This window comes from Pongo abelii, chromosome 2 (assembly GCF_028885655.2).
Source record: "Pongo abelii isolate AG06213 chromosome 2, NHGRI_mPonAbe1-v2.0_pri, whole genome shotgun sequence".
Classification (NCBI taxonomy): domain Eukaryota; kingdom Metazoa; phylum Chordata; class Mammalia; order Primates; family Hominidae; genus Pongo; species Pongo abelii.
Window position 1 is genome coordinate 181,626,479 of NC_085928.1, and position 21,416 is coordinate 181,647,894.

Genomic DNA, 21,416 nt, shown 5'->3' on the forward strand with positions numbered 1-21,416 from the left:
TCAAAAAAAAAAAAAAAAAAGGTTAAGACAGTTTCTGATAATAGCAAAAAGTTAGCACTTCCTAATTTGGACATGCTAAATAATAAATCCAGATCTATTTTTAATTTAAACTGATTTAATTTTGTTGAGGGCCTATTACATTAAAAAATCACTAGAAATATGAATGCAGTCATTAGTGAGCCTAGACTGCTTCAGTTATTTACTTTTTATACCTAAAAAGCACACACTCAATGTTCACCCAGAATGTACAGGGTCAACTCCACAGGAAACAGTTTCACATTTTTACCACGAACTTTACCAAAACTGGAGAAAAAACACCACCAACGGTGACTATTCCTCCCCCTTTAATATTATTCTACACCATGTTAGCCCTATCTAGCTGAAACCATTCTCCAGATGAGTTTTTCTTTTGCTTAAATGACAAAATAATGAATACAATTAAATGCTATGCTCCATTTCATCATTTATTATTCAATGATGAAATTCTATTATAATTTTTTTGCCTATAACATTAACTACCCATAACTGATTCAAAAATAAGAATTAGAGATGCTAACATAATCCATGCTGTGAATTAGTCTAAAATATTTATGCACTCAAAAGCAATAGGAATAAAATAGAACCAAATGAACTGGAAAACATTAGTCATCCTACTTTTTGTCAAACTCTAAAGTGAAAAGTTGTACGTGTGAAAGGCTTTGAAAAGAAAAGCATTTCAGAGACAACAGACAGTTAAAAAATTATAACAGCATTTTCTGGGAAAGTACATACTGCTTTTCGTTTAAGAATGCAGTCCAACCTCCAACGATTTCCCTCAACCACCGGGCGTTTCAGGAAGATTTCTGGACTCAGCCTGAAACAATGAAACCAAGATTTTAAGTAACTAAAAATATAAAGTTCTGATTGTGTCATAGGAAGCAAAGGCAATTTCAGCCCAATTCAACCCCATTATCATCCTCCATTGTGGTGGGTAATCCAAAGCTTTACTATGAGTCTAGGTACAACTTCGTATGGGAAAAATAGCCTTTAACCATACAAAACATCAATCTTAGTCTCTCTCTCTCTCTCTCTACCCCCCACCTCCTTTTCTCTGTCTCTCATACCCACATGCACACATATGCACACAGGTACTGTTGGTTGCCCACCCACAGCCAATCTCCAACTTCTTCCCTGCTGTCAGAGCCTCTCTCCCACCACAGACTCTGAATATTCTAGATACTTGCTTTCCCAGGCTCCTGTGCAGCTAGAGCACAACGTGACACAATCCTGAACAATGAGATATATGAGGAGGTACACAGGGGCTTAATGGGAAAGTTTTTCCTCCCTGAAACACACACACAAACACACGCACTCTCTCTCTCTCTCTCCCTCTCCCTCTCTTTTACTCTCTCTCCCTCTCCCTCTCTTTCGCTCTCTCTCTGTCTCCCTCCCTCTCACGCTCTCTCTCCCTCTCTCTCAGAGAAAGCCCCGCCCACACTTCCAGCTTTAGAATGGATGTTGTATGGGAGTATGATGCTTACAGGGGTGCAGCAATATTGAAATTCTAAGGGGAAGACCATAACCCCAGAATCACTAGACCACTCTGCCAACCTCAGAATTGCCCAACTTTAGACTTAACATTAAATGTGAAAAATTAATCCTCAGTGTTTAAAGCCCTCTTTAGTTGAACATTCTGTTACCCCAAACTAAAAGCATTATAATGGATACACAGACGCACTGACTTCCTATGCAAAGAAGCAGCCTCTGAGGGAACCTGGAGCTTTCTGGACAGGGGAGAAGGAAGGTCGGCTGATACATGAAATTTTTCCTAGGCTCTTCTCCTTCAGTAAGGCATAAGGCAGCTAAGGTAAGCTAAGCTTCACAAGGCAGCTAAGAGTACAATAGAGTCATTTTTCCCCTGGGGCTGGGTTCTAAAGTTAGTTTCTGAGTTAAATATGTACATGATGTAACTTCCCTGTCATTAGAAAAAAGAAGCAGTAGAAAATACTCCTTTCTCCACTGAACTGCTAGACCTGAGGGAGCAGGGGTAGACTATGTCAGGATGAAAGCCTTATGGAATTCTGCACTGGAGTATTGCCCTCCCAGGGAGTCCTCTAAGCATGTGAAAGCAACAGTGCTTTAAGGAGCTAAGGAGATTAAAAGAAATCAATTTTATGCTCTATTTCATCCAGTTAAAGAAAATAAAAACCCAGAGATAAAGTTTCTAAAGGAAACGTTATTGGGTAAAATAAATAAGGAAACAGACAAATGGAAGAGTTTGGACAGTGTAAGTACTTGCATATTTAATTTAGAGTAGGAAACAAACTCAAAGGTAATCTATGTCCAAACAAGCAAACAAACAAATAAAGCACAGCAATTGATCAGAAAAGATCAAAGTGTTAAAAGGAAATCTGTTTTAAAATAGTAAAATGCATTGCTGTGCACTGCTAGTTCATCAAAAGTGAGAGATGTCCAACAACATATACACAATTGCAATTTTTTGATGTGTACATTAAATATGGGCTCAAAGAGCTTCAGTTTGGGGGAGACTTTTAATGTTATACTCTGCAATTAAATCTTTATCATCATTTATTTCATTTAATCCACAAACATGTGTACCCTTGTATGCTCAGCATTCTACTAGATACTTTGAAGAATCTTAAGATAGCTCTCAAGGAGCCCTCAATTTTGAGGATAATGCATAAAAAGAAAAAAAGATTTTGTTATATCATGCTATAAAAGTATAAACCATGGCTGCATGGCAAGAAGAAAGCAGCTATAACTTACCAAGCATTATTATGTAAGGATCTTTACTTAATTGTAAACAAAGTTATTGTTTAATATTACATTTCATTGGATCTAGGACACCAGTGACTGTAGGATGCATCGTTACTGCATGTACCACTAAGAAAGAAAACATCATGACAACTATAATTGTAAGAGCATAAGATGCATCCTGATTGTAGAGATGTTAAAATGTACCTCTCAGTAAGTGTACCACTTAGAAGATTTAATGACTTTAAATGCTTACATGAGAAAGACAAAAAATTAAAAATTAATAATCAGAATTTCCTTTCCTAAAAGACAGAAAAAGAAGATATTAAACCCAAAGTAAGAAGACGGGGGAATAATAAATATAAGAGTGGAACTTGATGAAATATAAAACTGAAAAAATACAGAGAAAATTCAACGAAACTAGATGTTGACTCTTTGAAATATCAATAAAATTTGTGAACTTCTAGCAAGGCTAAAAAAAAATGACAAAAAAATGATTGAAAGGATGGGTTCACATCTATAATCCCACCACTTTGGGAGGCTAAACTGGGCGATTGCATAAGCCCAGGAGTTTGAGACCAGCTTGGGCAACATAGCAAGACCCTGTCTCTATGAAAAAATTTTAAAAATTAGCCAGGTATGGTGGCTTATGTCTGTAGTTCCAGCTACTCGGGGGGCTGAGGTAGGAGGATTGCTTGAACCTAGAAGGTTGAAGCTGCAGTGAGCCATGATCATGCCAGTGCACTTCAGCCTGCGCAACAAAGGAAGACCCTGTCTCAAAAAAAGAAAAAGAGTGAAACACAGGGAATCACTATAGGGCCTAGAGGCATTAAAATTATATTAAATGAATAATAACTATTAAAAATAACTGTATGCCAATATTTGTGGTAATTTAAATAAAATAAACATATTCCTTGAATAAAATATTTTCATAATGAAAATAAAAAGAAACTGAAACTGACTTCATAGCTATTTAAAAACTGAATTTGTAATTAAAACTTTCCCACAGGGAAAACTATGGACTCTGCCAACTTTACAGAATTTATTAAATATTTACAGAATGTATTAAATATATGAATTTTATCAAATATTTAAGAAAGAAATGATGTTAGTACTACCTAAATTCTTTCAGTAAACAAAGGAGGAAAACTTACTAACTTATTTAATGAGGTCAGCATTATCCTGATACTAAAACCAAATAAAGACAATGCAAGAAAAGAAAAATAAGAACATCCCATATGATCACAGAAGTAAAAATACTTACCAAAAACATAGCAAGTTACAAAAATAATACTAGATCATGATCAAGTGGGATTATCCTAAGATATAAGGTTGGTTTAAAAGTTGGAAATCAATCAATGCAATTCACCACAGTAACAACAAAAAGGGGAAAAATATTATTATTTCAACAAATGCAGATGATGAAATTCAATATCCATTAACAATAAATACTCCCAACAAATTAGAAATAGAAAAAAACTTCCTCAGTGTAATAAAGGGTACCTATAAAAAAATCTATCTCTAACATCATACATAATATAACAAAACTGCATGCTTTCCTCTTAAGATTAGAAACAAGGCATAGATGTTCATTCTCACCACTTTCATGCAACATTTTACTGGTGATACTAGCCAGTGCAACAAGGCAAGAAAATAAAATATAAAGCATACAGATCAGAACAGAAGAAGTAAAACTGTCTTTATTCATAGATCACATAATCATCTATAGGACAATTCTAAGCAATCTACAAAAAAGCTACTAGCACTAATAAATTAATTTAGCAAGGTCACAAGCTATAAGGTAAATACACAAAAATCAATTGCATTTCTAGTTCTGTATGGAAAATGAACTTTAAAATACCATTTACAATAATATCAAAAAACATAAAGTACTCAGTGAAAAATTTAACAAAATATGTATAAGACCTATACATAGAAAAATACAAAATATTGCTGAGAAAAATTACATAAGAGCTAAATAAGTGGAAGCCTCAATATAGAAAAAGAAGAACAGAATTTGAAGTACCACCTAACCAGTGGTAAGTTTAACATTTTTCCCCCTTTGATTCCTTGACTTGGAGGGAAAACTTGGAAACAGGCATTGGCACAGAGAGAACTTCAAAAATCCTCTAGTTCAGGCTTGGGGAGAAGGAAAAGGGTCTCTGGTAGTGACAGGGCTGCAGTGGAGAGCCCAAAGTTACTAAAACCTCTGAGGCAGGGGAAATTTCCTCTCCAATGGTGATGTAAATACACCTGGCTTGGCTCTGGACACGGGTGCCATCAGAGAAAGCACATGGCAGAGCACTGTAAATAAAAACACATCTTTCTGGCTAGAAGACTAAAAAGGGAAGCCATGGGAAACTAAAAACAGGGGAGAGGAGCTCAGAAAAGCAGCTCCATAAAGTTGTTTCTGATTTCGTGGCTCAATCCGCAAGCTGCCTATGCATGGATTTCATCCTAAACATCACACCAAAGAGGCTGAGAACTGAACTGAGGAATGGACCACCACCCAAGTCCCAGACTGGCTACTAGGTGGGACACATATGGGACAGATCTGAATAGCACCACAAAGGCATTAACAACAAAACCGACATTAAAACAACACTTATAAAAGGCTGGTTGGAACTTTAAGCCTGAACTGAAATTGGTAAATTGCCTGCTAAAACAAAAATACTAACATTCTCCACAGGATTCAAACAAGACTCAAGAGTCTTATAACATAATAATAAAATTTTCTAGAATACAATAAAAGTACCCGGCACACAAAGAACCAGAAAAAAAAGTCTTATCTTGTACGGAAAAGGGAACAGCAGATGTCAATACCAAGATGACATGGATATTGAAATTATCTATTTAAGGCTATGTCAGATATTATAAAAATGCTCTAAGTAAGGGTGAACACTCTTAAAATGAATGGAAAGACAAAAAAAGTCTTATAGAAAAAGATATAAAGAAGGACCAAATAAAATTTTTTTTTTTTGGTTGTTGTTTTCTTTTTTTTTTAATTATTATTATTATTATACTTTAAGTTTTATGGTACATGTGTGCAATGTGCAGGTAAGTTACATATGTATACCTGTGCCATGCTGGTGCACTGCACCCACTAACTCGTCATCTAGCATTAGGTATATCTCCCAATGCTATCCCTCCCCCCTCCCCCCACCCCACAACAGTCCCCGAAGTGTGATGTTCCCCTTCCTGTGTCCATGTGTTCTCATTGTTCAATTCCCACCTATGAGTGAGAATATGCGGTGTTTGGTTTTTTGTTCTTGCGATAGTTTACTGAGAATGATGATTTCCAATTTCATCCCTGTCTCTACAAAGGACATGAACTCATCATTTTTTATGGCTGCATAGTATTCAAAGTGAAAAACACAATTACCAAAAACACTAGAAAAACAAAAGCAAACAATAAATCCCCCAAACCTCGCAGGATAGGCTCAGTACCAGAATGGAGATCATACAGCAGCAGTCCCCAACCTTTTTGGCACCAGAAACCAGATTCATAGAAGACAATTTTTCCATGGGTGGGGGTTGGGGGTAAGGATAATTTCTGGATGAAACTGTTGCACCTCAGATGGGCCAGCAGGCACTAGCTAGACTCTCATAAGGAGTGGGCAGCCTAGATTCCTCACATGCATAGTTCACAATAGGGTTTATGTTCCCACAAGAATCTAATGCCGCGGCTGATCTGACAGGAGGCGGAGCTCAGGCAGTAATGCTCATGCTCGCTACCTCCCCCCACAACCTCTGGTTCACCTCCTGCTGTGTGGCCTGGTTCCTAACAGGCTGGGGACCAGTTTGGCTTGGAGGTTGGGGAGCCTGTCATAGAGGAAAGAGTCAATGAATTTGAAGGCAAATAAATAAGACACTGTTTGTGTCATTGGAGACTCAGAAGGAGGAGAGAAAGAGGAAAGTTCAGAAAAAATGTGTAAAGAAATAATGGCTAACAATTTCTTAAATTTAGCAAAAGACATAAAACTACAGATTCAGGAAGCTCAGAGAACCCCAAACAGGATAAACCCAAACATCATAACCAAACTGCTGAAAACTAAAGACGGAAGGAAAATATTGAAACCACTCAGAGGAAAAATAACACATTACTTAGAGGGGAACAATGTATTCAAGTGACGGAGAATTTCTCAACAGAAATCATGGAGGCCAGAATGAAATGGAACAACCACTTTAACTAGAACGTACAAATACCTCCTACAACTAAATAAGAAGACTAACAAAATCTCCCTCTCAAAAAAAGGGAAAAGATTTGAACAGTTAAACCAATGTCCAAATATCACATGAAAATTTGCTCAACATGAAATGATGTTGCTGATACAAGCTAAAATTGTAATAAAACACTATTGTATACCCTTTGAAATAAAGATTGACAACATCAAGTGCTAGCAATTATGTGGAAGAATTGAAACTCTCATACGCTGCCGGTGAAAATGTAAAATGGTACAACTTTGGAAAACACTACATTTAGCTCTTAGTATTGATAAAATGTGGTAAATTAAATCTATCTTCTAAGATAGGTGTCAACAAACTATAGCTCACAAGCCAAATGTTGCCCATAGACTGTTTTAGTATGGCCTGTGAACTAAGAATGGTTTTTATATTTTTAAAGAGTTGTAAAAAAAATATATATGCTTCAGAGACCATACATGATTTGAAAAGCCTAAAAAAATATTTACTCTCTGGCTCTTTAAAGAAAAAGTTTACTAACCGTTTTTGAAAGTCAGTGGCTTTAAAACTTTTACACTTTTGGACCATAAGCTGCAGAAAGAAACACATTATACACCCAAACCAACACCTGGTCAGTCAGTCAATCTATCTATCTATCTATCTATCTATCTACAACCGAAATAAAAGTTTCCAAAATTAGTAGCCCTTATTACCACTTACATTGTACCCTTTCTTTCTCTTCCCTTCCCTTTCCTATCCTATGCCATTCTTTTTTTTTTTTAAATGCTGGTCACAACTTACCAAATTATTTTAATACACAATTACTAAAGAGGCTCAACCCATCATTTGAAAAACACTAACAATATTAAAACCAACTTAAAGAATGTTGCATTTAAAACCAACTTAAATACATTTAAACATATTCTTTTACCTGGAATAGTCTTTGTTTGTGAGTCAGTTAGTAATGCAATGCTGATTTATTTTCTTTATAACCTTTGTCTCCAGCCCAACCTTCGTCTCTTCTGTTTCTCTACCCTTTACAAACTCCCTCTTTTAAAAATCTCTGTTCATTGTTTTTCTTTTGTATTTTCCTGTTTTATTAATTCTATTTCTGACACATTTAACATACAGACTCCATACAGAGACTGTGGTAGATAACCCCACTCTCTCAGATCTACCCATACTAGAGTTTGGTTAAGTTTCTGAATGCTCCTTTTTGCAATATGCTTGTACAACAAGAATTTTCTTTACTTGTTTGAGGGAAGTTACTGTGAAGGTTTCATTTCTAATGATGTGTTGTAATAAAATGGTATCCTAGTTCAGTCGTGAAAAATAAATAACCCCCTGATTCATTCTCTTGCTGAAAGTAGAGAGGAAAACATTCAGGGTTCCATCTCTTTATATGTTTAATTGAATCAACCTAAATGACCATCAATGGTAGACTGGATGAAGAAAATGTGGTACATATACACCACAGAATACTATGCAGCCATAAAAAAGAATGACATCATGTCCTTTGCAGCAACATGGATGGAGCTAGAGGCTATTATCCTTAGAAAACTAACACAGGAACAAAAAACCAAATGCTACATGTTCTCACTTGTAAGTGGGAGCTAAATGATGAGAACACATGGACACATACAAGGGAACAACACACACTAGGGCCTTTCAGAAGGTAGAGGGAGAGGATCAGGAAAAATAACTAGTGGGTACTAGACTTAATACCTGGGTGATAAAATAATCCATACAACAAATTCCCATGCTACAAGTTTACCTATTTAACAAACCTGCAATTGTACCCCTGAATTTAAAAGTTAAAAAAATTTTGGTGTTCAGACATAAAGCATGAAAATCTAGGCTCAATAGAAAAATTATTTTTAGTCTCTCTCACATCTTCACCAAACTTTCAGAAATATTTTTTAAAGAATATAGTACTCACTGGCACAAATTTATTATCACAAGTGTTCATAAAATATTCAACCACAGAAATAGCTCCTAAGTATGAAACATTTTTTCCTCCTAGTAACTGACTGAAAAGACAAAATTTGGTAAGAATAGAAAGACCAGAATTAAGCTCCTCCACAAGCATGAGCATGCTGGCCACCACATACCCTGTCTATCCCCTCTAGATCAGTGATTCCCAGCCGACAAGGATCTTGCATCCTCTCCCAACCCCAACCAGGGAACATCTAGCAATGTATGAAGATATTTTGGTGGTCACAACCGGCAACTTACTACTGGTACCTAGTGGATGCCACTAAACATCCTACAATGCAGAGGACAGCCCCCTACAACAAAGAATTATCTAGCCCCAAATGTCAATAGGGCCAAGGTTAAGAAAGCATGCCTTAGAATTATAGATTCCAGACAACCGAAGCAAAAGATGTGTTCGCATTCTTGAATTAGATATTGATATTGCCCACAAAACCTAGAATTAGAAGGGAATAAATTATGATGATATATTAACAGTTCCTATAAGGTACCTTTTGGAAGAAAACCGGATAGAGTAAAATAAAGGGTAATTCAGGCACCTACTACTAAGTTCGTAGAAGGAAAACACATTTTAGACATTTCCATGTCCATTGTAGCCAGTGTTGGCATGTGTAATGGGTTTTAACTTTCCAGGCAGATGAATGATTGGAACTGAAGTCAGACTAGAATGCCTACACCAACTACAGGAGTAAATTTCCCAAGAGCTAAATGAGTTTCAGATATGAGGCTTCTGGTGACTTTAATAAGCATAGCAACTCCTATGGATATCTTTTTAAGGTGGTCACAAAGTTGAAACCGGATGTATCTCTAGAACAGCTGACCAGGCCTAGTCATTACAGAGGATATTTTCACGGTAACAGGCAAGTGGAACTATTTCAACATCAAAAGGACAATTTAGAAGAAGTATATTCACTGGCCCTCATGACAGACATACCAAAATTAGAAAACGACATCCAAAGACACCATTACCTCTATAACTGTACTTGTATTACAGCATAATCTTTACTGACATGAAAACTTGGAAGTCTGCTTCCAAATGCAAATATAAAACCTAATTGTTCAAACTAAGTATTTTATGAATATTGTTGAGGCCAAGATTTTTGAAAAGGCTTTTCACTGAAGGCTTAGTCAATTGGTTGAGACTCTGGCCAAACCATCCATAGATACAGCTGATTTTCATAATGTGTAATTCTTGAACAGCACTATACCACTGTACATTTCTAAACATAGAGACTTCCAGAAAACATTCCCAGGGACAAATACTAACCACCAATCTGTGATAAAAATCTCTTCACTTGCCTCTTCCATTGCATTTGCCACATCTTCAAAATATCCTTTGGCATTAACATACCTGAAAGACAAGTTTATTGTTCCTTTTTGTTATTAAAAAGGAAAAGAAAAGAAATGTATCTTATGGTAAAGCAAAACATGGAAGCCACTGCCTGGAGTCTCCACATAACACATAACCACCATTGCTTTTGTGTACCTGGAAAACAAGGATTGAAAATACCAAGTTTCCTCTGCGGCCTAGGAAGAGTAGTAAGTGTAAGCAGCCTGATTTTTCTCTGCTTAGAGAACAACAAATTTATTGAGCCTCATCATCATAAGGAGCCAGATTAATTCTCCTATCCTTTTGAACTTACATACAGTTTTTCTTCTGAGACTGAAAACAAAACAAGCTTTCAATCCACGGGGAGAAAAACATGCTAAGCGTGACTTTATTTAAAAGAAATATCTAGCAAGTAAATGCTTTTTCCTAAATTAGGGTTAATGACTTAAATAAACCTCCCATTTGCATCATTAAAGAAATGTATGAAGTTAGCTTTAAAATTCAAACTTCAAAATCTAAAGCAAGCTAAGCTCACTGTGAAAAATCTTTAAAGCAACAATTGAGAAACTAATCTATAATCAGGTAGTCCCATAATTATCACAAAAAGAGAAGCCCTTGTTAAGCATAACGCATAATCTTTCACAGTTTTGAAAACTGATTCCAGGTGAATTTAGGCCAGTGTAATATTAGATGCTATGACTGCCTTGACAGGCTTAGAGCAATAATAACTTACCATTTAGCTAAAGCATTCTCTTGGATAGCAGCATATGACCCAAATCGATGATCTTTGAGAAAGTTGGTGCCATGTTTCTGGATGAATTCTTCTATAGCCCCTCCCCACCACCGAGCATGTCTATAGCTGTTGCATTTTAAAATAAGTGTCCTTTAAAGAAAAAGCCAAATATTGAAAAGAATGGTCACTCTGTTCTATCTCACGCTCTTTTTTATTTGGTAGTATACCAAACATAAACTGAAAATTTGAGGGAAAGAACATCAAGAAAGCAGGCATTTAACATTTTTTGGTAGTATTTCTAAAAATACATTCAATATAACAAAAATAAATGTTCAGGTTACTTATTCATTCACTCATGCAAACATGCATAAAGGTACTTACCATAGACCTAGAGCTGTGTGCTAGGCCATGAGGAGGTTAAAGAAAGAGGGGTAAGGTGAGGTTCTATTTTATGTGTTAATTAGAGAGCTGTTGGCTCCTGCAGAGCAGCGGTCCCCAACTTTTTTTTTTTTTTTTTTTTTTTTTGCGATGGAGTCTTGCTCTGTCGCCCAGGCTGGACTGCAGTGGCGCGATCTCAGTTCACTGCAAGCTCCGCCTCCTGGGTTCACGCCATTCTCCTGCCTCAGCCTCCTGAGTAGCTGGGACTACAGGCGCACACCACCACACCCAGCTAATTTTTTGTATTTTTAGTAGAGACGGGGTTTCACCGTGTTAGCCAGGATGGTCTCGATCTCCTGACCTTGTGATCCGCCCGCCTCGGCCTCCCAAAGTGCTGGCATTACAGGCGTGGTCCCCAACTTTTTTGGTACCAGGGACAGGCTTGTGGAAGGCAAGTTTTCCACGGATTATGGGGAGTAGTTTCGAGATGAAACTGTTCCACCTCAGGCCATCAGGAAGTGATGATTCTCGTGAGGAGCCCGCAGCCGAGATCCCGCGCATGTGCAATCCACAATAGGGTTCGAGCTCCTGTGAGAATCTGATGCCGTGGCTGATCTGACAGAAGGCGGAACTCGGGTGGTAATGCTCCCTCGCCCACTGCTCACCTCCTGCTGTGCGGCCCAGTTCCGAATAAGACACGGACGGGTACCCTGAGGGGGTTGGGGACCCCTGCTCTAGAGGGCACTTCCCTTTGTGCTCCCTAGTATCCATTCCCTCAGCTTCTGGAAATGTCATCCCAATTGTGCTTCATGACAGCCGTCCCTTCTCTTCAACAAAGCTAAGCAAAATGGCATATTCCATCTTCCTGGTTCCAGAAGGTGGTTCTGGCATGAACATATTGTGAGTTTTCTATTTCACTAATCATAGGAAAACTGTTCTTTTGTTGTTGTTGTTTTTTGAGACGGAGTTTCGCTCTGTCGCCCAGGCTGGAGTGCAATGGCGCTATCTCGGCTCACTGCAACCTCCGCCTCCCGGGTTCAAGTGATTCTCCTGCCTCAGCCTCCCAAGTAGCTGGGATTACAGGCATGCACCTTCACGCCCGGCTAATTTTGTATTTTTAGTAGAGACGGGGTTTCTCCATGTTAGTCAGGCTGGTCTTGAACTCCCAACCTCAGGGGATCTGCCTGCCTCAGCCTCCCAAAGTGCTGGGATTACAGGCATGAGCCACTGTGCCGGCTTTTTTTTTTTTTTTTTTTTTTTTGAGATGGAGTCTTGCTTTGTCACCAGGCTGGAGTGCAGTGGCGCAATCTCGGCTCACTGCAACTTCCGCCTCCTGGGTTCAAGCGATTCTTCTGCCTCAGCCTCCTAAGTAGCTGGGACTACAGGCGCGCACCACCATGCCCGGCTAATTTTTGTATTTTTAGTAGCGACAGGGTTTCACCATATTGGCCAGGCTGTTCTCAAACTCCTGATCTTGTGATCCGCCCGCCTCGGCCTCCCAAAGTGCTGGGATTACAGGCGTGAGCCACCGCGCCTGACCAGGAAAACTGTTCTTTTGCAATAATAATCAATTAAACATATTGATACCAGAAAAAAAGGATACTCATGTCCATTTGTTCATCCATTCCTATAACAAACGGACATGAGTATCCTTTCAGCCATTCCTAAGCAAATGTGAAGACTTGCTCAGGAGTGCCAGGAAGGGACTCTCTTGCTTCCACAGAATTTGGTGTGAGTGTGGGAGGTGGCCATCTTGCTACCACAAGGGAATCAGGCATGCTCAACATGGCTGATTAGTTCTCTTTGGTATAAGCCAGTTTGCTTTAGATTTTTCTGTCACTCATAACTAAACTATCCTAAACTCTTACAGAGTTATAAATGCTAAAAAAAAAAAATTCAGAGTGGATTACAGAAAGTTTTTTCTTAATGCCAAGTGTCAGAATTCTGCCTACTACTAAGAGGGAAAAATAAGTTATCCAAATTTGAAGTTTGAAGGAAAACAGAGTGTTGGAGCCAGCTGTATCCCTGCCATGCAGGCAGAAATCTACCATCATACCAATGCAAGAAGACTATGCGTGAGGAGGGAGGTTGCTTTTTTGAGGAAATGCAATGATCCTGATGAGACGCAGGGAAGGGGGCTGTGTTCACAGATTCTAAAAGAATTATTTATAAAGATTAGCCATGTCCAAACTGCTTTCTTCAATATGTCAGAGGTAGATGCTGGCTTTTGTCTGAAAGTCATGAAGACAGGCAGAGGCTGCTGCTGCTGGGCTGTGGAGACAGGGGAGGAGAGACGTGGTGAAGCTGAGAGGAGTGAAGCATCCCCGTTGGGTGTAGTGAAGGAGACACAGGTTTCTAGGGATGGAGAAAAGAGGGCACAGGAGGTGCCTGGGCTTGACCTATCCTGCAAGCACTACTCCAATTGAGCTAAAACACCTCAGAAAAACAGTTATGAGAAGACTTTACAGAAGAGATGAGTAACAAGATAAGACATTATCACAGGATGTGAGTCAGAATCAAGGGGGAAAAAAGAACTATTCCAAACATGGACATAAGAAAAGCAAAGGGAAAGAGGCAAGAAAAAAATGCTGCCTCCATAGAACCTGCAAGGCATATTAAGGAAGAATTTCAAATAAAGGCAGGAGAATAAATGCCCTTCAAAAATAAGTGGGGGAATTTGGCCTTATTTGATAAAATCATGGGGGGATCTTACACCAGGAAGGAAGGTAATGAAACCTGGATATGAATGGCCTCATTTGGCAATGACATACAAGTAAGTGAGGGTGGGAAATGCAGATGAAGTGGCCAATAAAGTAAGGGACCAATGAGAACTGTGGCCAGACTTCTGTGGCTCTCTGTAAAACAGGAATGCAGGAGGAAGGTGTAATGGCAGCACCATTATATTTCCAGTCACAATCTTAAATGCTCCATTCTCATAGAATATCACTAGGAAGTTCAGCATCTTTTTATACACATACACACATACACACACAAACATGTAAATTAGTAAGGGAATATGAAGCTATGTTGGTAACCATGTGCACAGGGAGAAATGCATATATATTCATATACATGATGGTGAATGAACTATATAGAGACAAATGGATATATATGTATAAAGACACACATACATGGTATAACTACAATCTTCCAGAAAGATCACATACACATGTACTCACTAATAAAATATATAATAAATGTACATGAGTGTCCTTTCAAGATATCTTTCTTGGCCAGGCAGGGTGGCTCAGGCCTGTTATCCCAGCACTGTGGAAGCCCGAGGCAGACAGATCACTTGAGGTCAGGAGTTCGAGACTAGCCTGGCAAACACGGTGAAACCCCGTCTCTACCAAAAAATACAAAATTTAGTTAGGGGTGGTGGCGGGCGCCTGTAGTCCCAACTACTCAGGAGGCTGAAGTGGGAGAATTGCTTGAACCTGAAAGATGGAGGTTGCAGTGAGTGAAGGTTGCAGTGAGCAGAGATTGCACCACTGCACTCCAGTCTGGGTGACAGAGTGAGACCCTGTCTCAAAGAAAAAGAAGATATCTTTCTTAAAATATGTGTGTAACAATTTTTATAAAACAAATCACTCTTTTGGTGTTTTGTTAATTAAAGAATATTGATTTATAAAGTAAAAGTTTCATTTATTTTAAAAATGTGAACTATTGCTCTAATCTATCTGTTTAGTAAACTGGCAAATTGAGTAGTAATTTCTGTTAACATAGGCAAACATTTACATATGGGATTGTTTATTCAGACTGTTGCACACAGGATACTCTTTAAAATATATACAAGGAAAAAAGTGGTTTCATTACTATTGATTGAGGATGAACTCTAAATTACAATTTTCTAACACTTTTTAAACTCCTTTTTTACTTAAGGTTGAGGAAAAAAATGTTTTTAAGACATTTTTGTAGGAATCTTTTTTAAATATTTGAAATTTGTACCTTGAAAGATTATCAATTCGGATTCCATATTTCGTTTCTGTCTCCTTCTTCCCCACCTTAATTTTGAATTCTTTGTCTACCAGCAGGACGAAGGCAATGGCACCGCTGTCTGGTTTCATATACAATAAAAAGGAATCTTTCACTATTAACCATCTGTAAGAAGGTAGTAAGTATTTTAAAAGTTGTACTGAGTAAATAAAACAAGAAGAACTAATCATATGACAAGTCTTAAGTAATCACTCTGGCAGACTGTAGACATAATTACATTTTCTACACAGGAGATTTATTTTTTTTAATCGCTATGAAACAAACAAAAAAAACCAACAAAACCTTTCTATTACGTTTTTTTAAGAAACAGTGTACCAAGTAATTCACAGTAATTCATTAGCTCTTTAAACACTAATGGCAAAACTGGAGGAATGTCCCTAATATTGGCAGGTAGCACTCACAGGATGTATGACAGAAAGGGCAAGACCGAGGAGATGGGATCCATTTACAGTGAATGCAAATGGTAACTTCATCAGGCTGCATATAACAACATGTATTCCTATTTGCCTGCAATTGTAGAGTGATAGACTGAATCATTTGAAAACTGAGAAGTAACAAAGTGGGCATAATAGCGCATATCAGACAAAGTAAATCACTCTAGGCACTTCCACATTATGGAATAGTAAAGTTGGAACATCTGAATATAAACTAAGTAACACTGTAAATATAACATGGGAACTCAGTATTTAAAATATATCTAAATAAATCTTTACTGAAATTGGGAACTGCATTATGTTTTAATGGCTTTATAACTTGGAATTTAATGTAGACAAACCTACATTGATTTCCACATAGTTTCATTTCATTAATTTGTTTTTTAATACATAAGTTATCTCCTTCCTAATAAAAGGGCATAGAGTGGATTTAGGATAATTTATAGCAAAGAACATATGTGGTTCAGAAAAGGAAAAACGTCAAGGTCACAGAAAGTAAATACCTAAAATACCTAACCACAAAGGTAAATATAATTACAGAGATGACACACTCATGTGGGTGTAAGCTTCCTAGTTTTTCTTGTCAAATGAATAAATTAAAGAAATAAGTGGATTTCCTCCAAAACTAAATTCCAAACAAAGTTTCTCATTTAGGACCTAACATAATACAACTGAACAACATAATGAATAATATTCCCGATAACAATTTTCAAAGCAAACACAGAAATTATACATTTTATAAGAGTTCTTATAACACTCCTCAATACAAATACCAAGGCTATGATAACAACGGGTAACCCCGTTTTCCCAGCACTGTTTACTGAAGAGTGTGCACTTTCCCCAAAGAATGTTCTTGATGCCCTCGGAAAAATCAGTAAGCTGTAGATACATGGATTAATTTCTGAGTTCTCTATTCCGTTCTACTGGTCATGTGTCTGTTTTTATACCAATACCATACTGTTTTGGTTACTATAGCTTTGTAATATATTTTGAAGTCAGGTAGTGTAATGCCTCTAGCTTTGGTTTGTTTTTTGTTTTTGTTTTTTGCTCAGGATTGCTTTAGCTGTTCAGGGTCTTTTGTGGTTTTATGTGAGTTTTAGGATTGTTTTTTCTATTTCTGTGAAAATGTCATTAGTATTTTGATAGGGTTGCACTGAATCTGTAGATTGCTTTGGATAGTATGGTCATTTTAACAGTATTAATTCTTCTGATCCTCTTCAATTTTTTTTTCATCTGTGTCTTGTAATTGTTCTTTTTACTAGTCATTAGATATCAAGGTAATTTGATGCTGGGCTTTTATTGAAAGCTCTTCTTTATTATCCATTCATAAAAACTCCTCTGATTTCTTCCCTTTTTCTTTTTTGTCAATAGATATATTTTTTTCTTTTAACTTTTACTTTGGGTTCAGAGGTACACGTACAGGTTTGTTACATAGGTAAACTTGTGTCACAGGGGTTTGGTGTACAGATTGCTTTGTCACCCAGGTACTAAGCATAGTACCTGACAGGCATTTTTTTCTGATCCTTTCCCTCCTCCCACCCGCCACCCTCAAGTAGGCCCTAGTATCTGTTGTTGCTCTCTTTGTGTCCATGAGTTCTCGTTATTTAGCTCCCAGTTATAAGTGAGAACAGGTGGTACTGGGTTTCCTGTTCATGTGTTAGTTTGCTAAGGACAATGGCCTCCAGCTCCATCCATGTTGCTGCAAAGTACATGATTTCATATGCTGTGGTGTACATGTACTATCCAGTCTATTATGGATGGGCATTTAGGTTGATTCCATGTCTTTGCTATTGTAAATTGTGCTGCAATGAAAATACACATGCATTGAGTCTTTACAGTAGAATGATTATAGTCTTCTGGGTATATATCCAATAATGGAATTGCTGGGTTGAATGATAATACTGTTTTTAGTTCTTTGGGGAATCATCACACTGCTTTCCACAATGGCTGAACTAATTTACACTCCACCCAGCAGCATATAAGCATTTCCTTTTCTCTGAAACCTCGTCAGCATCTGTTTATTTGTTTGTTTGTTTTTTAATAGCCATTCTGACTAGTGTGAGATGATATCTCATTGTGGTTTTGATTTGCATTTCTCTAATGATCAGTGATGTTAAGCATTTTTTCAAATGTGTCTTGGCCATATGTATGTCTTCTTTTGAAAAGTGTCTGTTCATGTCCTTTGCCCACTTTTTAATGGAATTTTTTGTTTTTTGCTTGTAAATTTGTTTAAATTCCTTATAGATACTTGCTATTAGGTCTTTGTCAGAAGCACAGTTTGCAGATATTTTCTCTCATTCTGTAGGTTGTCTGTCTACTCTGTTGATAGTTTCTTTTGCTGTGCAGAAGCTCTTTAGTTTAATTAGATTCCATTTGCCAATTTTTGATTTTGTTGCAATTACTTTTGGTGTCTTCATCATTAAATCTTTGCCAGTTCCAATGTCCAGAATGGTATTTCCTAGGTTGTCTTCCAGGGTTTTTATAGTTTTAGGTTTTACATTTAAGTTTCTAATCTAACTTGAGTTGAATTTTGTATATGGCCTAAGGAAGGGGTCCTTTCAATCTTCCGCACATGGCTAGCCAGTTATCCCAGCATCATTTATTAAGGAGGAAGTCCTTTTCCCATTGCTTGTTTTTGTCAGCTTTGTTGAAGATCAGATGGTGGTAGGTGTGCAGTATTATTTCTTGGCTCTATAATTCTGTTCCATTGGTCTATGTGTCTGTTTTCGTACCAGTACTGTACTGTATTGGTTACTGTTGCCCTGTAGTGTAGTTTGGAGTCACGTAACATGATGTCTCCAGCTTTGTTCTTTTTGCTTGGCATTGCCTTGGCTATTCAGGCTCTTTGTTGGTTCCATATGAATTTTAAAATAGTTTTTTCTAGTTTTGTGAAGAATGTTATTGGTAGTTTGATAGGATAGCATTGAATCTGTAGATTGCTTTAGGCAGTATGGCCATTTTAATGATATTGTTTCTTCCTATCCATGAACATGGAATATTTTCCATTTGTTTGTGTCACCTCTCATTTCTTTGAGCAGTATTTTGTAATTCTCATTGTAGATATCTTTCACCTCCCTAGTCAGCTGAATTCCTAGGTATTTTATTCTTTTTGTGGAAATTGTGAATGGGGTTGCCTCCCTGATTTGATTGGAAAGCAATTCCATTCACAGTTGGCTTGATTGTTGTTGGTGTATAGAAATGCTAGTGATTTTTCTACATTGATTTTGTATCCTGAAACATTGCTGAAGATGTTTATCAGCTCAAGGAGTTTTTGGGCAAAGACCGTGGAGTTTTCTAGATACAGAATCATCTCATCTGCAAATAGGAATAGTTTGACTTCCTCTTTTCCTAATTGGATGCCTTTTATTTCTTTCTCTTGCCTCATTGCTCTGGCCAGGACTTCCAATACTATGTTGAATAGGAGTGGTGACAGAGGGCATCCTTGTCTTGGGCCAGTTTTCAAGGGGAATACTTCCAGCTCTTGTCCAGTCAGTATAATGTTGGCTGTGGGTTTGTCATAGATGGCTCTTATTATTTTGGAGTATGTTCCTTCAATGTGTAGTTTATTGAGGGTTGTTAAAATGAAGGATGTTGAATTTTATCAAAAGCCTTTCCTGCATCTATTGAGATAATCATGTAGTTTTTATCTTTAGTTCTGTTTATGTGATGAATCACATTTATCAATTTGCATATGTTGAACCATATAGAGAAGATTCAAAACCAAAGAGAGAAGATTCAAATAAATACAATTAGAAATGACAAAGAGGACATTACCATTGATCCCACAGAAATACAAATAACTGTCAGAGACTACTATGAACGACTCTGTGCACATAAACTAGAAAATCTACAAGAAACAGATAAATTCCTGGACACATACTTCCCCCCAAAGACTGAACCAGGAAGAAACTGAATCCTTAAGTGGACCAATAATCAGCTCTGAATTAGAATCAGTAATAAATAGCCTACCAACCAAAATACAAAAACAAAGACAAAAAGCCCAGGACCAGGCGGATTCACACTCAAATTCTATAAGATGTACAAAGAAGAGCTAGTACCATTCCTACTGAAACTACTCTAAACAATTGAGGAGGAAGAACTACTACCTGACTCATTCTATGAGGCCAGCATCATCCTAACACCAAAACCTGGCAGAGACACAACAAAAAGAGGAGACTTCAGATCAATATCCTTTATGAACATAGATGCAAAGCACCTCAACAAGATTTTGCTTTCTTTCTCAGGAATATATACATCAAGTAAGGCATCTATCAACCAGCCTTCTAGGAGTCAGCACCATCTACACAGGGATCAAGTGCCTGCCCTGAAGTCAGCCTCCCTGGGCTCCAATTCCACCTGCCACTCACTCCTTGTATGAACTTCAGTAATTGAGCATGATGTCAAAATCTATAACATGAGGATAACATAAGACGTATAACATGAGGACCTAACAGCAACATCTAGTTCATAAGTATTCATAAAGAATTAACTGAGATAACTCATGCACATGCTTAGCACAGTGCCTGGCCCCAATACATGTGAACTATTATAACTAATCTTGTTCTAAACCATGTGAGATTATGGTCTGTTTTAAAAAGATACCTCCTGCCTGTGTTACTACTTGCCATGGCATTAAAATGCAGATAAGCTCACTTGAGCCAGCCCTCCCCTTCTCAGCCTCATCTCCTACTACTGTCTCCCACAATGTTAGTCAATGTTGATTCTTCTTTAGACTTGCCAGTCTTCTTCTTTGGGCTCTATCGTTGCTGTTCCTCTGCCTAAAAACTGTTTCTTCTAGGCAATTCCATGGATGGTCTCTTCTTGTCAATCAAACCTCTCCTTAAAAATCCCTCTACAGGCAGGCTACTGGATTCAAAAAAAAGCTGTTCTCCACCATCCCTGCCTCATTACCCCAACTCTCCTCCATCATGTTGTCTTGATTCAGCTTCTTTGTAGCATATCTGGAAGTATTTGTCTTCTTGTTTATTGTCTGTCTCCTACAGTACAGCGTAAGATCCCTGGGAACAGGAAGTGTGGCTGTCATGTCTACTACTATCTGGCCAATGCCTAGAACTATCTTCTAGCAGCCCAGAGCAAGCTTTCAGGCAAGGCCACCATCTCGCCTAAATAATGGCTGCATGAATGGATTCCAGAGAGTAAATAAAACCATTTAGACACTATCACTGTCTAAAAATTTTAATTATTGGTACAGCTCATAGTTCACTAAAGTAAATACTAAGTAAGAAAGTGCTAAGGAATTAAAAGTAATGGCAAAAACCACAATTACTTTTGTACCACCCTAATAAATGCTAAATTTATTTGTTAACATCTATACATCTCTTTTTCTTAAGACATTATTTGAGATAAGAAACTTAACTTATGACCAGGTGCAGAGAAGTTGCTCAATAAATGTGCTGTTTAAGCAGATGTTTTACATTGTAGGATCTCTGTTTGTCTTTTTTTAAAACTCATCTCTCAGATAAGGTCATTATGAGACCTAATTGAAAATTCAATTTCCTTATTTGCCTTACAAAAAAAAATTTGTCAACATAGAATAAATTGAAAAGTGATCAGAATGTATTTTTATGGGTACAAATGAAAAAAAGTTATGAAGGAG

The 21,416-nt window shown here is 37.5% G+C and overlaps 1 protein-coding gene across 7 annotated transcripts in view; it reads right to left on the reverse strand.

Annotated features, from left to right (window-relative positions):
* The window catches only part of PLD1 (phospholipase D1), a 210,026-nt gene that overhangs the window by 97,860 nt on the left and 90,750 nt on the right, over nt 1–21,416 (reverse strand). For all 7 annotated transcript variants that reach the window (XM_002814286.6, XM_002814285.6, XM_054552993.2 and 4 more), the window contains 4 exons: nt 15,318–15,470; nt 10,992–11,141; nt 10,196–10,279; nt 772–853 (listed from right to left, as the gene is read on the reverse strand). In XM_002814286.6, the coding sequence (XP_002814332.3) occupies nt 772–853; nt 10,196–10,279; nt 10,992–11,141; nt 15,318–15,470 (469 nt within the window). The remainder of the gene's footprint in view (nt 1–771; nt 854–10,195; nt 10,280–10,991; nt 11,142–15,317; nt 15,471–21,416) is intronic.